Below are 17,821 nucleotides of genomic sequence, written 5' to 3' on the forward strand. Positions count from 1 at the left end.
ATTCAGGGACTCAGGCTGACAGAGAGTCCCTCTTCTCTGTAAGTATGGGTCTCTATGCTTCCTGCATTCCTCCTTCAGCAACCCTAACAGTCCCATCTCTGGTCTAAACACAGCATGGCTTCATTACACTAAGGTCTCTGCAAAGCAAAGGCAGAGGCACCAATGCCTAGCAGGAGATAGCAAATGTCTACCAGACTGGATGAGGCATGACAGAAAAGTGACAGAGCATGCGTCTAGGACACTGCCCGGAAGCATCAAAGATGCCTGAGCGGCATGATGGTATACCTGAGGGCTTGCATAAAGGGTGGGTGTTAGGCCCTGGCACTTACTGTGTTGGACTGGGAGGAGGAGTTTATGGAGAAAAATTGAGCATAGACATATGTGGACCATAGGATACTAGACGAATTATGAATTGTGTTCTAAGTAAAATGCAGTAAAAACAATACGAGAGTTCTTATACATTCTCGGTGACCATAACGTTGAAAATATTCTTTCTCAGTTGAAGAAAGTTGCTAACATTAATTTATCATATGGGGCTTCACTGGAGGTTCTAGGATTTATAGTTCTGCAGTGCTTTTTCAAGCAGAGTTGCCTCTGGGATGAACATAGAAGAAAGGAGAACTGATTAAGCGGAGCCCTGGGGCTCCCACCCACTACAACCAAAGCAGCTCTATTTTCTAAAATTTCTTTTGTATATATATTTTAATTTTTTAAAATCTTTATTGTTGCAAGTATTACATATGTCCCCTTTTTTCCTCCACTGACCCCTTATTAGCCCTTCCTTGCACCGTGTCCCAGACCATCACCATCCTAGTGTCTGTATCCACGGGCCGTGCATATATGCATACAAGTTCTTTGGTTGATCACTTCCCACCCACCTATCCATCCCACCTTCCCTCTGAGATTGGACAGTTTTTTACATATTAGCTTTTATTAGAAAAAAAAAGCTTCCACTGCTAACTAACTAAGGGGATATAATAGTTGTATGAATTCACATCCTACATGTACTGATTTCTTTCCCCTTAATCAGGTCTTACTACTTAGTGGATTAAGTCCTATTCTGCTTCCAAACTCTCCTTGTTCTATTTCTGTGGTTTCTGTGGTCTCAGGATGCAGAGGCCAGAAGCAAGCAGATGTAATATTTATTAGGGGTAAAACTCAGTTATGCCCTTCGTAATCAATCGAACACAAAAAAACATGGTTATCAGAAAATTCCAGGGAAACCACTACACAGGAGGACGCCATACATTGTGAAGAAAACAGATTTGTCACATATGTTCTGTGCTGTGCGGATGGAACAGTGGTGCTCGACAGCATTTACTTCATCATATTTGAAAGTAAAACCCATTGAAGAATAAAAAGGCCATTGTACATGGGTAATTTCTCAGGTACCACTTAAAAAATAGACACTGTTGCCCTCTACATTCTAACACCAAGGCCAGCCAAAGAGAGCTGACCACAAGCTGACATATCTGTAAAGGAAGCTGACCTCTCTGGGAAGCCAAAACAAACGAAAATTTCTCAGTCTACAGTGCAGAAGCAGATCTTTGACAGTCTGCCAGATTCATGTGGAAAAATTACATAAACACATTTCTTCTTCCTAAGGTGCCCTCTTTTCCACATTACAATTATTATGAGTAGCTGATACAAGAGCTGTTTCCAAAGGCATCCAGTACACATTACATATTTGTTGTTATTGCCTATTCAGAACAACTGTGAACTCTGTTTCAAGAGAAGTTTAGAAAAAAGGCAGTTTAATCTTTTTTTTTTATTATTAAGAAATTACTTCTTTTTCCTCTTAGGATCCTTCTTTGATATAAAAGAGAAATAGACTAACACAGAGAAAAAAAAACTGCAATTTTCTGTATGAAAATATAAGGTCAAACTTAGCTGCCTCAATTTCTTTTTTGAGAATGAAATAAAGAAGGAAAAAATAAAAAGCTTTGTGTGTGTTTTGTTTTTCTTTGCTTTGAAAGAGACAGTGAAATCAAAATGCAAAATGAAATCAGATTAGCAACTGAAATTTGGTTTTAATTTCATATTTCTATTATCTTGATATAAAATTAGAGCTAAGTCTTAATATATCAGAATTCTTTTATGTTTTATATGGAAGTCTTAATGTTATCTGTGTTTAATTATCAACTCACAAAACTTTCTTTGACTCTCCAGGCCAGTTCAAATGTTCTGGAGTCACATCAACATTGATATATATATACACACACACACACACACACACACACACACACACACACATATATGAATTGTATACATATTACATCATTTAAAAACAAGCTAAGAAATCAATAAACCAACAGGTAAATATAGAAAAACACTTAAAAACTCTAAATTTAATAGAGTTATGAAGATGAACACATACTGAGTTCAGATTAAGTGTTAAAAAATACCATTTCAGCTGAGCTTAAATAAATGGCCAACTGATTTTCATTTTCCATATTTCAATTCTTTAAATTATTATTATTTATTTATCTGTTTACTTGGCATGCTCTATATACTAATCAGCAAGGGGGCTAACTATTATATAAGACCTTTTAGTACTTTAAAGGAAGGATGAAAACTTTAAAATGTTGGTTTTGAACCTTCTGGTAAGTAATCAGAAATCCCCCCACCACCAAAATTATATACCCTTGTGTTAGTCAGGGTCCTAGTAAGAAACTGACAATGTCTTCAATTAAGGCAGTGGTTCTCAACCTTGGCTGCACATTAGAATCACCTGGGAATCTTTTTAAAATCCTGGTTTCTGGGCCTCATCCTCCGGAAATTCTGTTTCTTTGTTATGGGGTGGGGCCACAACATTAGTAATAAAGAAACAGAATTTCCGGAGGATGAGGCCCAGAAATCAAGATTTTAAAAAGATTTCCAGGTGATTCTAATGTGCAGCCAACGTTGAGAACCACTGAATTAAGGTAATTTGAGAAGAAAGTAAGGCATGGATATGCTCAGAGAAACCAACGACAGAAAATACAGTTCCTGGGGTTAGAAACACTGGGGATCCATTACCACCCATAGGCCCAAAGGGGTGGGAGAGGATGGCTGCCAGAGCTCAGTCTGCAGATTCATGTGGGGATCCTATATAATAAAAACATAGTATGCAAATTGTCCCCTCTACTGGGAGTTCATCAGGGAGTTCGACCAGGGGGCGGGGCTGGCCGGGGGAAGGGAGGGAGTACCCAGCCAGCAGCCGGCAGCCACTAGAGACCCTACCAGTGCACGAATCTCATGCAGTGGGCCTCTAGGATTACATAAACAGATTTTTTTCTTCCTAAGTTGCCCTCTTTCCACATTATAATAATTATGAGTAGCTAAGGACAGAAGCTGTGACTAAATAGAAGGAACCTTGACCTTACTCTTCTCTCATCCTCAAAAGTATTTCTCAATGCACCATAACTAAAAAATGTAATACAAGTTATCTCTGCAAAACATAGATTTCACTAGAAATTCACAATGAAATGAAAATCCAAGCTAGATCTTGCTAAATCATCTTAGTAAATCTAGACAGACTCTGAGCTTGAAACCCACTACTCTTTAAATTTAATGAGCTTAGACTGAAAAGCAATAGTTTTTTGTTGAGATGTACATCACATTTGTTCAAATAATATACACCAAACAGAACAAAAATCTAATCTAAGATTTTATTTGTAGAGATTAGTCTGTATTAAGTAATATAGCAAAGTATACTCTGATTATTGTCCTGGCTGGATACCACCTAACTTTTTTAAATGATTGGATCTATCAAATATTAGACCTAAATGACTGAGTCTCTTTTACATTACAGAGATGGTATTAAATATAAATTCCAATATGACTTATGTTCAGCTGAAATAATGTTCCCATCATATGTTTGCTGATTGGGATTCCATCAATGAGGTAAGAATTGGACTGATATTGATATAGTCCCTTATAAATCTGGGAATTTGTGTTTCAGATTTTAGTGCTCCAGAAACAAACAACAACAAAAACACACACACACCATAAACCCACAACTCTGAAATTCTTCAGTTTTTCATTTGAACCAATTTGTATTAAAATTGTTAGAGAAAGGAAAACCATGGTCTTAGGGGATTCTATATAATTGGCACTTTTCAATAGAGCAGCTACTACAAGTCTCACAGTCATTGCCTAAATAAAACAATATATGCAGCAGAGCTTTGCAAACTGGAAAGCAGTTCCTCAATGTTGGGTTTTATGTATTCTTTTAATTTATAAAATATTTATTAAAATGATTTACTTTTTAGGAGTGATATACAGATGGAGCTTCTCTTAAAAATGTGCTTATTGGAGAATAAATTATCACTGTTTAGATATGCAAGTGTAGAAATTGTGTTTTTTTGTTTTGTTTTGTTTTGTTTTGTTTTGTTTTATTCAATCCTCACCTGAGGATATTTTTCCATTGATTTTTAGGGAGAGTAGAAGAAAGAGGGAAAGACAGAGAGAAATATCGATGTGAGAGAAGCACATCCATTGGTTGCCTCCTGCAGGAGCCCCAACCATGACCCAGGCTGTGGAGGAGCCTGCAACCGGAGTACGTGCCCTTGACCAGAATTGAATCCAGGACCCTTTGGTCCACAGACCAATGCTCTATCCACTGAGCCAAACCGATTAGGGCTAGAAATTGTGGGGTTTTTATTATCAAATTTTACATATTTTCTTAAAAAGGAGGAATACCAGTAGAAATGTCATGAAATAATACTGTAATATACTCACCCAGAATGAATAATTATATTTATATTCATACTGTGAGTGTTCATACTAGGTATTTTATTTCTGAGAATAAATATTTCTGTGACATTTACCACCTTATCATATTTATTTCTAGAAAATAATTTCACCAAATTAGTGTTCTCTGGTTGACTTCATAACTGTTTTAATGCTTTTTTTTTGTTATGTCTAATTGCTCTTAATTAGTATTCTAAATATCATAATTTGATATATCAGTTTTCCATGCACATATTTGCTGTATTCCAAAATAACTCCCAATACCCAAATAAACTTGTTATTTACAAGATATAATTTGAGAATATAATGTCCAGAATTGGGTTAGCAGGTAAATTATTTCATTTAACATAGTAGAAACCAAAGAATAACCATTTGACCTTTAATAGCATGTTCAAAGCATAATGAATATGTGATAGGGGATTGGTTATGAGAAAAATGCACATCAGCAAACATGTCAGATTTCCAAAAGGAATGCCCGTTCACTCAATTAATTTTGAGAGAAACAGATCCATGCTAATGTATTTTACTATGCATTTGTTACTTATCGCACCTTCTGTGCAAACTAGAAATACATTACGTTAGCAGATATGTAGTTAGGTCATTCTCTGCAAGTAAACAAAATTCTAAATGACCGTTGAAAGATCATTGAACATACAGCATTTGGCATTTTATGAAGTCTTATAGATGTCACTTTGTAATGTAATTTTGTTTTTAAAAATATAAGAATCTTCAAATGAGTGCTAACAAAAAAAATTGTTTACTTTTAAATATCTGAATATGTAAGGCTTTAGGAGACTCTGGGGGCTGGCTCGCTTAGTCAGTAATAACTGATCAAAAGTCTGTATGTTTCTTCAAATGCTTTAATACAGATGAGCATTTAAAGAATAATTCCTTTTCAAAACAGATATCAAAACATGGTTTAATTTTGCATAATGCAGCAAAGAGTGAAATACTTGGAAACTTTGATCTAAATGGCTTTGCAGGCTCTCAGCAATGATATCCAAAGGACAGTGTCCCAGGCCTAGAATGACTCACACACCACTAGCTTGATCTATTTGATGTATTAGTCATGCCTCTGTCAACACAAACATACTGAGATGTTGTTTTCTTCATCTAATACAAAATAGACATACATTCAAATGCTTAATGATCCCTTGTTAAATGCCCCTAAATTTTCCTAAACAATTCACTGACAATCTACTTCATTACTTATTATCAATTCTCTATCATTTATAGTCAAAAGACACAAAAAAAAGGTTTCAAAAACTAAATTGAAAGCCTAATATAACTTGGACTAAGTGTTTTACATGTGCAATCTCATTTAATGCAATACCCTATTACAGTGGATTGATGATGAGTCAAGCTCAGTCACGCTCAGTCAACTTGTCAAAGATACTACAAGGTGGCTGAGTCACTGTGGGGACCAAGTATATCACACACCCAAACAGACCTTTCATTTCAATGAAGTGACACATTTATAAAACCTTAATACCTCTCTGATTTTTAGTAGTTATTTGAATTGGGAAACATTTCCTCAGGGCTGACAGGAAGTAAGATATTCCAAGTCATTAATTTTATTGTTTTTATGAATACGTGATGTCATTTCCTGTTCTCTCCTGAACCCTGAGAAATTAAGCATTACTAACCTAGTCTGAGTGGGGAAAAGTATTACTACAGAACGACACAGTTATGATGTGGAAGAGCAGACTCAAACTCAGCTCTCTCTGGTTAGGATCTTAAAACTCAGCACATGACATTTTGAAAAAAAGTAAGAAAAGTTTATTTTTGAATAAAGATTGATTTCAGATCCAAGGCCCAGATGATTATTAGAGGTAATACATACCAGACTTATTTAAAGAATACTATATTTCATAAAAGTATTCAATTAATAATAGAATTGGTCCTATTAAGAAATGAACTAAATAAAGCAATGCATGAAGCCTGATATGAAGTAAAGTAAAATCCCCATCTCAATTTTGGAAGAAACTAACCTGCAGTACATTTATCTAAGCTATCATAAAAGCCATTGAAACATACATACTGGCACACGTATGCATGCATGGTCCACATACATACATACATACACCAATTTTCATGTTAATATTTTATTTTATTTTATTTATTTGAAGGCAGACTGCCATGTGCAGCACCTCATTTGGATGTGTCTGAAGTCTTGGAAGCTTGACTACCCTACGTTCTCCTACAAATGGACCTTGAGAGCTTGTTTGGAGGTTCTAGCAGGGGAGCGCAGCTACTCCTATACCCTTGACTGGTCCTCTCCTGGGGGGGCGGGGGGTAAGGTCGTTCTCTTCGACCAACGCGCAGCTTCTGGAGGCTCACACATGGATCGGTGAGGGAGAAGGGGGACACCCGCCTAGCCAGCTAGATCAGCCGAATCAACCCTGGCAATCAATGGGGTGACAGATGTCGCAGCCAGATCGCCCTCACATCCTCATGTTAATATTTTAATTTAGTGTCTACAAAAAATATGTTGCCATGTAATGGAGTTTTGTTTCATTAAATAATACATATATGAGCTGCTTCCTAAACTGACAAAACTCTGAAATGGCTGAAGTAAAAATTATGGCATTACTTGACCAGGCCTACGATTTTTATATATCTATAGATCATAACCATGAGTGAATAGCAAAAGCACTGAGATGACATACAAATACTTTTTTCCTCCTTCTTGGAAAGAGTTTATATATGTTTGACTTCAAACTGTGAAAGAGAGGATTTGAGAAATGTCATATTACTATATAGAAGTAATACCAGAGCCAGAAGAAAGAAATGTAGAGAGAAATGAAGACAGAAATTGGCTAATTTTCTTACCACATTTTTTGTAGACAGATGTATACAAAATTATATTTGTCATTAATCTCTTAAAATAAATATATATGAAATGAAGACTATTTCTCACTGGCTCCATTCTTTTCATCCATTTTAAATGTTATTAAGTAATACTTTGTGATCAAGAGCTGGTATAAATAATACATTAATGGAATTGGAAATGAGACAAATGGCAGCCATCTTCCCCTAAAAATAGAAAGTAAAAGATGGATGGTTTCCCAATGTGATGTATTTTTATTCTTTTAATTGTAATCAATTTATTGTTATTTTTCCTAATGAGATCTTTGCTTTGTTCAACTTAATATTAATTTCAGCCAATATTTACTGAGGCTCTGTTAAGACTGTCCTAGACAATTCGAAGACCCAGGCTTTATACTTGAAGAATTCCTGAGTTAGTAGAATGAGATGAAAATATAAATGAAAAATATACTGCAATATGATAAGTGCTACAACAAAAGTACAGAATGTGCAAAGGGCGTAAGGGATCCAGCTAGAGGGCAGGGCAAACTGTCAGGAGCAACAGACTCAGTATAATGTTCCACATTCTGATGAGGAGTGTGGGACCATGAGGGAGAGGCAAAAGTGGCTGAAACAGTAATGAGGGCAAAAAGAGCAAAAGTAGAAAAAAATAGGAACCCTGAAACAGACAGACCTACAAATTGCTCTAGATGACAAAGATGTGCCTAATACTGCGAATATATATACAAACATGGGCTAGATTTTATGCAGGCACATAGTGAGACTTCCCTTGAGTGGTAGAATGTCAAGGATTCGCAGAAGCAGAGTGGAAAAACAAATGAGTGTGTGTGTTCAGATTTCCTGGAATCTATACAGGGATACCAATTTCCATTCACATAAGTAGCACCATTGATGTAAGTAGAAAACAAAGGTTCCATTAAGGCTTATTATGTGATTTAAATACCCTGGCGCAAAATTTTTCTGCCAAAACTGTTTTAATTATTAATTTTAAGGAAAGTAGTAAGAAATAAGATCTTATATCACCTTTTATATTTTAGCTATGTAGTCCAGAATCTTCTTGGTAAAAGAGTCCTAGGCAACATAATAAAGACCTTGTGAATAAATACCAATCTATCCCCAAGGTTACATCTAAAAACCAGATAAACAGCATTGAGTTTCCTTCTTTAAAAAGAAAATTATAGACACTACATATACACAGTTTCTTTAAATAACTTCCTGAAATAAGATATCATTGATTTTAAAAAGCTTCATTTAGCTGATGTACTTGGTTTTCAAAATTTCACTTAAAAATTGGGGAATGACAACTAAGTTTCTCTAATCATATGCCACCCTCGACTTTCTCAAATGTGATCTTAAAAAAAGAAGCTATTTAAATGCACTAAAATGTAACATTTAATGAAGTATCAGTCCAATAATGTCCTCTTATAACATATTACAGACAACATTTGTGATTGTTGGTGTTGTCACTATAAACAGTGATAGTTTTCTTCTTGTTTTCTGGCTATGAAATTCTTCAGTACATGAATGTATTATTAACTAGCATTTTAGCAAAAATACTATTAACATAATTAACATTTCATTTAATTATTATTAAATTGACATTTCATTTCTGGGAGGCCACAGTTTTCTCAAATACTAAATATGATTTTGTAAATCCAATAGATACATTCAAAATATTTGGTATACCTTTGCTGTCACCATCAACATCACACAAAACCATGTGGAATTGGATCTACTGGATATAAGACTCTTCCTTCAAATTTGTGCCACTTCTATGATGTAATAAATGTGGAAAATATCTCTATTCAAGGCTTTCTGAGTCGGTACATATTCCAGTGAATAAAATGGGAGTTGTAAACTGTGGAAAATAATCTTGTACTTATTCCCGTGATATCATACAGGACACTTTGTTTACTTTTCCATAGAAAATAGAAAACATAAAGTAATAAAAAGATTTTAAACCCCATTTTAAAACAGGTTTACATGTTATCATGTAAAGACATTTTGCAATAATATTAGATATGAGTAGCACAACTAAATGTAATTATTAACATCAAACCATGTGAATATCATTGTGATAGTTTATTTGAAATATTCAATAATTATTTCATAATTATATATATCATTTACATCAAATACTAAATTTTAATTTTTTAAGATGTAAAATACTTTGCCAAAATTTGACTAAATTAAGAATTTGCAGATTTTCACATGTCTTTCCTACAATGCAGCATAGCCAAAAAGATCTTCTTTGAATGAGGTAAGGAGTGCTGTATACATTTTATAAGAATTACTTACAAATGCACCAGCTACAATTATGTCATCAGGAATTACATATCCTTACCTTTCTGACTCAAAATACCTAAACAATTAAAGAGCACAAATTTAGAATATAGGCTGTGCAATTTCACTGATCTAGCATATATTCTTCCCCTATTAAATGAACTTTTCCTACTTCTATCCTATCAACATGTTAACAATTTTAATAGAATCACTTGTGTGTCTACTCCTCTCTCATTTTGCCAGCTAATTAGCCAAAAGTTATATACATTCTCCCACATGATTTATACATCTAAGGTCTAAAATCACCCTGTCTTAGTCATTTACAAAACAAATGTCTGCCCTGTTCAACTTCTAAAAATCCCAGCACTCTCTTAACCCAGATCTCATGATCATGTCCAACAAAAACATTGAGAATCATGCTTCATGCGCGCACAACTTTGCTCAAGTCACTTGCTACCATCCGCAAAAAAAACGGCTGGGAAACTGGATTCACTTTCTACTGCCAGCGGCTGTAAGTCTGATGGTAGAATTTCACTCATTGGAGAAACAAGTTTGCTAAATTGTATTCAAGCAATAATAGAACAAATAAATAAAAACTAGTTTCTGGGGCTAATTGTCTTATTAGCCAGCCTGTAACATTGCATTTTCTGTGTGTACTGTAGCTTCTTATTCTAGGGGACACTAATTAGTTTTAAATGGTGTTAAATACCATCCCTGCAGTTGCAAGTGCTTCTTGGGGATTTTTACTGGAGAAAAGAACTCCTGTAATTTAAAACCACTTTGTTTTCCTCAGTCACAGCTGTTAGTGAAACACTGACCTGTAGAAATCGTAAAGGCTTTTCACCCCTCTCCCATTGCCATTAGTCTGCATTTATCTTCTAACATCTTTTCCCCCTTGTACCGCGGCTCTCCCGGAATTCCCATCCCCCAAACTGCTTTCCGCAGAGAAAACGCAGTTAGCTAGTTAAACCCTTCTCTCTTTCCCTCTCCCCTTACAACGCCTTGGCTACCCGTCAATAAAATTCTCCAACAACGTGTCAATTTTATATTGGCCACAAAGACAACTTCTGTTGGGGGAGGGTAAGGAAAGAGGCACTGGAGCTTGGCTGTCCCTTGCCACAGACAGGGATCTTTGTGGCGATCAGAAAACATTCCCTGCATAAGCAATCAACACACTCCCTTTTTGCAGGGTTGGGGAGCGAGAACGAGTCTGTATCAGCCGTGTCCCGGAACAAATGGAACGCATCCATTAACCATCCAAACAGGAAACTGGTTTTCTCAAAATATGTCCCTTTCTTGCAGTATTAAACATAATCCACAATCTCACATCCTCTGGTAGCTCCCCCACCGGGGACTGGGTGAAAGCTATAAATCACTCCTGTACTTTCTTCTTCCTCCTCCGCATTTCCGTTGCACTGTTTTCTCCATCTACTAGCTCATCTCGGAGGAGCTCCCTCTCTCCTCTTTTGTATCAACAGGGGACCAAGAAAAGCAAAAATCACGCAGCAGGGATAGCAGGTCTTAGAGGGAGGGTCGGCCTGTGTTTCCATTCCGCCCTTCTCCCCCGCCCGCACGCGGCTTCACAGCCTGGGGACCCCAGAGTTGTCTCTTCCAGCGGGGCTCTCCTGACCCCTAAAAGACCCAGCGCAAGCAGGATTTATTGTGCGAAGCATCCGAACGTCGCGGACCTGTAGGGTTGAGGAGCACCCTTGTCACATGTACCAACTTGCTATTGACTTTGTGTCACCTTTTAGTCCTGAGCCCCATGGCTGGAAAAGGGTCATGGGTAAGAAGAGGGCTAGAGAGAGGAGAGGAGAGAGGAAGTGAAGGGACTTTTTCAGGGATGAAAGGGACCAGGGAGAACACTGGCTACAAATCCCTTTTACAGGTGTCATGTGTGAGTCTGTGTGTGTAGGTTTCCCCAAGGGGCTGCAGCCTAACCCTGCTCACCAATCTCCAGCGCAAGTTGTCTGCGCGTTTTCCCATCCTTTCTCAGGAATATTCCACCCGCACTTCCTGGGGCATGTGGCTGAGATCTATCCCATCCTCGCCGCCCGTCTCTTAAAATTTTGAAACCTAAGACTAGGCTAAGAGACCTTTATCAGTAAAGATCACGCATCAAATGAATCCAAAGATGACAGTGTTAAAGGAGCAACACTTAGGCCCACGTGTTGGAACAGCAGGTTTTCACTCCATCCCCGGACGCCCCTCCCCCTCCCCCCATCTCCCCCTCTCTTCTGGGCACTTACCTTCTTTGGGCGGTCGCTTGGCCTCTCTGGTAAGATTGCAGACCTGGGTGGTTTGCAGCTCTTGGGTCAGGCAGCCCTCGGTCTGCTCATTCAAGGGTAACACCACGTTATTTAATAAAACCAGCGACTGGTCGTCGATCCCCCACTCTCCCAGATGCTGAGGGCAGGTGCATTTTGTATACATGATCCCACATGCTTCTGTTCTCCCATTTTCTGATTTTAAGCAGCTCTCCAACCAAGTGCATAATACATGGCAACCAAACTGGCTTGGGCTCACCTTGTTCAATACCAAAAACTCAAAAAAAGATTTCTGTTCTTCTTCCCCTTTTTTCTGTAATCCTGGGAAGTCAGTTGGAAATACCCGACGAATTTGAATAAAATTTTTATCATATTGTAGAAAAACGAAAGCATTCCTGGAATCGCAGAGTTGCATTATAGATTGATTCTTTCTTAAAAGATCCTTTATTTTTTCATGAGAAAAATGATCAAACTGATAAGCCAGGAGGGAAAAGTTAGAGCAGCTAAGGTCCTTTTTGGAAAATTTCAGGTAAATGCTATATTTGGTTGGATCTGGATTTTCCAGTGTCCAAGTGCAGTTTGTAAAGTTTTTGGGAAACATTTCACTTACAGAATACGATCCATAAATGACACCCTTCACCAAAGTTGAACACCAGAAGTCTTGGGCAGCATTAAATCCAAACATAACCAGGAGATAGGTGGAAAATATATAAATCAGCAGGTTACGAACAGCCTTCATCCTATGTCATTTGGCCTGTAAAAATGGCAATGAAAGTAAAATGCAAGTAGGAGTCTACATGCATTGAAAAAAGAAACTCCTCCAATATTACAGCCAGCTGCTTTCAAGATTTCAGTTAGAAAATAAAAAGAAAAGAAAAACCCTTTTTAAAAGAAGGACAGGTAATTTTTATTTTATAAAGCCAGGAAATTATCTGTTGCTGTGTGAACAGCGCCCTCAAGTGGTCATTCACAATAGCCAAATTCTCTACGTTCAATTTAAAAATACTTAATAGATTAATAGGAATGCCCTAATTTATCTACCAGGATTTACTCCAAGTGCATTATAATTCTATTGAAAAAAGAGGAAAAACATCACAAATTGACTTTTTAAATAGTTTACCCTAAATGTCAATTTTTAAAAATATTTTTAAGCAACCTATACAACCTTTTCTCTCCCTCAGCCTTCTGCCTGCAGTAAACATCATCATACAAAATCTAATCTGATAATCTGGGAACAGCTGTCATCACATTTCTTTTCTCTTAAATGTTAAAGTAATTATGGTAAATGAGAGCCACAATTTTAAAAGCACAAATGATAATTTGTTGCATATTCTCCTAAATGTCCCTACATATCTTTGCAGGGGCCACGGTGGGAAATGATGAGAAATTCCTGTGCAAAAACATCGGCATTCATGTGGATTAACAGAATTTTAAAAACATCATCTGAGAAAGGGCATAGGTGGCTACCTACACAGGGAAGACTTGTTTGACATCACACCACTGAGAACCAGAATTTAAAGCAGTCATTTCAATGTGACATGCCCTCTTGGGATATATAAAGTGGATCACTGTATTAGTATCTGTATTGAAAGGTGATGTCAGTGAGAAAAATCCCAGAAACACCCTAATTGAGCTGGCTTCAGTCTTTTAATTTGTTTTTTTAAATTCAGGCTATTTTATCTATGGTTATCTACTGTAATTTAAGATTTACACATGGAAGATAAGAGACAGAATTTTCTTTCTTACAGATTTCAATTACAGAATTGCTCCCTTTCCAATAACAGCTCCAGAGCTCCTCTTCCTTTAAAAAAAATTGATCTTGCATAATAGAGTAATCCTTGGTTATATTTACCTCTGTAAGTTGTTATCCAAAAATAACTTGGATTTTTTTTCAGCTTTAACCTTTAAGAAGTTATTTCTTAGAATAAATGACACTGCTTTTTTTTTTTTGTTTAGCCTTTGAGCTGAGAAAAGTGATGCCAAGTTAATTTTAAAAGTCTTTAGGCTGCAATCTCTTCCACTTCTGTAAACAGAGACAGACATACAGAGATATAGATAGTTAAAGAGTTTTCATGTCTTTGCCTGGGTTATCCTCTCTGAACCAAAGGATACAACCCTCTTCCTTCCCATTGCATAACACACACTAACACATGCACACAAAATCCAGTGACCGAAGTCCCTGAAGAAAGATCTGCATTGTCCAGATCATAATTCAAATTCTATGTCTTGATATGGGCATAAACAGCCCCAACTTTAAATCTCTATATAGCAGCAGTTTTAAAATAACACCAGAACTGCTGGGACTATCAAAACAGTGTTCTCTGTTTCAAGCATACAGCTCAATGAATAATGCATTTTCTTCTTGAGAAAATAAAGCCAATGTGCATTTAAAGGTTTAAAAAAATAGGGAAAGTTGTAGGACATTCTGGAAATAATTTCCTCCTTTTTTTGCTGTAGCACTTTGCAGGCAATGCAGGTCTGCGCAGTGTTCTTCAGGATAGAGTGTAGGCGTTGAGAGCCAATGTGACAATAAGTGTCTAAATTAGGAATTTCATCCATGAAAGGGGGCTTCATTTTATAATCGGTAACTCGAAAAGAGGTCGTACTTTTTTCCCTAATGAAAGCCAGTACTTTTGCTTCCATTTATTTGGCAATGAATGTCTGCAGTGCTGTGCTCATCAAGGATTAGAGTGAGGAAATAGCTCTGATTTCACTTTCAAGCCTGCTCAAGAGAGTCCCCGCATACTGCTCTTTTTTAAAACCATTAAGCCTTGGTTGCGAAGTCTTGTTTGATTCTAGATAATAAAAAATGAATAACTGTATTCTGCTGCCACCGCCCCCCCCCCCCCCAACCCCCGACTGCAGAGCCAGTTCAAACAATTGTATTCCCCTCTTCTAAAAATGAAAGACTGGCGTGGAAGGTGTCTAAGGGCTGGCCACCGAGGTCTCAAGGATGCTGTTTATTTATTTATTTATTCCCTACTGAGAAGCGAACCGGCGTTTAGTTTAGCTATTCTCAAAACTGATTTTCTGGGTGACACTTTAGTTTAGTCGAACATAGACGGCGCCATCACTCCACTGAAATTTTCCCCAGTCCAAGACCCGCTGCTTCCCCTTAACTTGCTTTTTAACCTAAAATTTCTCCTCGTAAAATTACCCTCATCGCACACAACTAATTGTCAGATTTTTCCAGGTCCCCCTGCCTCTTCCTTCCCACCCAGCTCATCTCTGGAAAACCAGACTTCCCTAACTTTTCAACTGCGGCGTTTAAGTGAATGCAGACAGTCGGGTTTGCTCCCAGCCCCTCTATCCGCCAGCAACAGCCTTTCCTTTCCTCGTCCTCCCTCCGCAAACACCTAGCCCAAAGCTCCTCGGTGGCGACCCCCGGCAGACGGAAGGTGACCCCGGGACCCCCTTCCTTACCTTCCACTCCGAAAGCTCAGGGAGGCTCTTGCTCTAAGACACCAGCACAGGCACGCGTCCCAGCAACACTGACCGAGAGACTCCCCTTCGGTCCCAATCACCGTTGCCCATTTTCCCCGGCTCAGCTTCAAAAATCAGGATTTACATATATATATATATATATATACACACATATATATATATATATTTTAAATGCACACATATGAGAACCAAAACATGGGGGAGAAAATCAATAAGGGGCCCGGGTGGGGGAGAAAAACGCCTCCAGGACCCTCGAGCTTGACGCCGTATCCAACCGAGGGCCGGGGGCGGAGGGTGGCCCCCCGAAGAGAGACTCTTAAGAAAACAAACAATTAAAAAAAAAAATGCAAGTGGCTGAAGAGCGAGGATTTGTTTTACCAAATCTACACACTCAACAAATCGATAAGCCAAGAAGCAAAGAGAGCGCTGAGACGAGAAGTGGCCGGCGGCGGCGGCGGCGGCGGCTGCTCAGGCGGATTTGTTGGGGCGGTGGGTTTATGACAGGAGTATTCGTGGTCGGATCGGAAGGCTGAAGCTTTTGCCTTTTCCTCTTTCCGCTTAGTCCTCCCTCCTCCTCCTCCCCCCGCCCCGCAGGTACTGCTGGACCGACGGCGACTCGGGAGAGGGGGTGGAAAAAAAATCCTTGGCTGGTGATGTCGGAAAGCTGTTTGAATGCCCAGCGAGGACGGAGGCGCAATAGTAAAGCTGTCTCGCGTGTGCGCGCCGGCGCGCGGCGCTCGCTCTCCCCGGGGCGCGCGCTCAGGGAGGGGGTGCGCGCGTCCCCGGGGCGCGCGCGCGCCCGCCGGCCTCCCGCGTGCTCGTAGGCGCGCGCGTCCCCGAGCGCCCCGCGCCCGCACCGAGCTGTTCGCCCGGCGGCGGCGGGCCAGTCTCCAAGCTCGCTGCGCGGCCGCTGCGCCTTCCGGAGTTGCGCCTCCTGAATGCGCGGGCGGGTGTCTGAGCGAGAGAAAGCGAGCGGAGCAGCGGTGAAGGGGAGGGGGGGGAGACAGGGGGGAAGGAGAAGAGGGGGAGCGGCGGCAGGGAGGGGGGTCTCCGCGGAGCTTCAGCCGGGGCTGCGGTGCGCTTGCACGTCACGGCTACTCAAAACCAAGCACATCCCGAAAGCGGTGTTTTCTGCGTCTGGGAGGTTTTGGCAACCTCAGTTCCCACCGTTGGGGCTGGCGACGACCCACTGTAAGAGAAACTCAGTGGGAGGCCAGGCAAAGGGGTGCCGACGACGGGGAGGCAACTCTTGCGTGCTGGGAAGTAAATACTGGACTTGATCTTTCCGTTTCAGCGCGAACCTGTCGCTGGCGAAGAGCTGTCATTTCAGCACCAGGGTTCCGAGGGGTTCAGAGGACTTGGTCGTCCACAGCGGAGGGGGCACAGCTCAGCGCCGGACCTGCTGTGTGTGTGTCTCCGGGTGGAACAATACTAGTTTTGCTCAGCGAGGCTGCAATTAACATCTTATTTGTTCTGGCTAGATACAGGCTTTGTCCGGACCGCGGTGCAGCGACAGAGGTTGGGCATCTCGCATTGCTTTCTGCATGGCAATGGGATCGTGGTTGTGGGGTTTAAACTTTTGTTTTCTTAACCTAGCTAATTCTTTTTCAAGTTTCCCTAGTAACAGGTTTGGGGACAGGGGTGGGAAGAAACAAGGGAAGGGGTGGGGGAGAAGCTACCAGATTCTTGATTTAGCAGGAGAAAAGAGATGAATGTCCCCGCCTTCATTTATTTATTTCTTTAGCCCCCTGGACAGTTAGCCGGCTGACAAGTATTTGATGATGTAGCTTCAGATACATGCTGCCAAAGGTCATTCACCTACTGGTTACGTATGTCTCCGCTCATAAACGCAGTTGGTGGCTTGCAAAACAAGTACTCAATGGCTCCCGTGATATGGTGGGTGGACCATAATGGGTAATTCACATAGTAAAGTGCTGGAGTCTTCCTAAGGGTGAGTGGCTTGAGCGGCAGGTGAAGTTGAATAAAACAATTTTCCATCTCTTCCTCTCCTTACTTTTTCTGCATTTTTCTTCCTCTTGTTGTTACTCTGCTGGGGCGATTAGATAGCCAAGAACATCATTTTTAAAACAGGATTATAGTGAAAACAGGAAAGTGTCAATGACCTTTTATTCACACAAGTGGTCAGAAATATTAAAATTGGCCCTTTACTTTTTAATAAATATGAATAGGGTGACCCTCTTCAAGGCTTTCTTTTCTAGGACAAGTGTTCAGAATAACACCCCATAAAGGAAACAGTTAATCAT

The 17,821-nt window shown here is 39.5% G+C and overlaps 1 protein-coding gene across 5 annotated transcripts in view; it reads right to left on the reverse strand.

Annotated features, from left to right (window-relative positions):
* The window catches only part of ADGRB3 (adhesion G protein-coupled receptor B3), a 699,707-nt gene extending 683,503 nt beyond the window's left edge, over positions 1-16,204 (reverse strand). For 4 of the 5 annotated variants that reach the window (XM_070418316.1, XM_070418315.1, XM_070418314.1 and 1 more), the window contains exons 1-3: positions 15,537-16,204; positions 13,966-14,136; positions 12,096-12,867 (exon numbers count right to left, since the gene is read on the reverse strand). In XM_070418316.1, coding sequence (XP_070274417.1) covers positions 12,096-12,852 — 757 coding nt within the window. In that variant the 5' untranslated portion in view covers positions 12,853-12,867; positions 13,966-14,136; positions 15,537-16,204. The remainder of the gene's footprint in view (positions 1-12,095; positions 12,868-13,965; positions 14,137-15,536) is intronic. The other variant, XM_070418313.1, reaches the window with a different exon arrangement.
* Between the last annotated feature and the right edge of the window lie 1,617 nt (positions 16,205-17,821).

Source organism: Myotis yumanensis, unplaced genomic scaffold (genome assembly GCF_028538775.1).
Source record: "Myotis yumanensis isolate MYYU_CA2020_CCGP unplaced genomic scaffold, mMyoYum1.0.hap1 SCAF_6, whole genome shotgun sequence".
Classification (NCBI taxonomy): Eukaryota; Metazoa; Chordata; class Mammalia; order Chiroptera; family Vespertilionidae; genus Myotis; species Myotis yumanensis.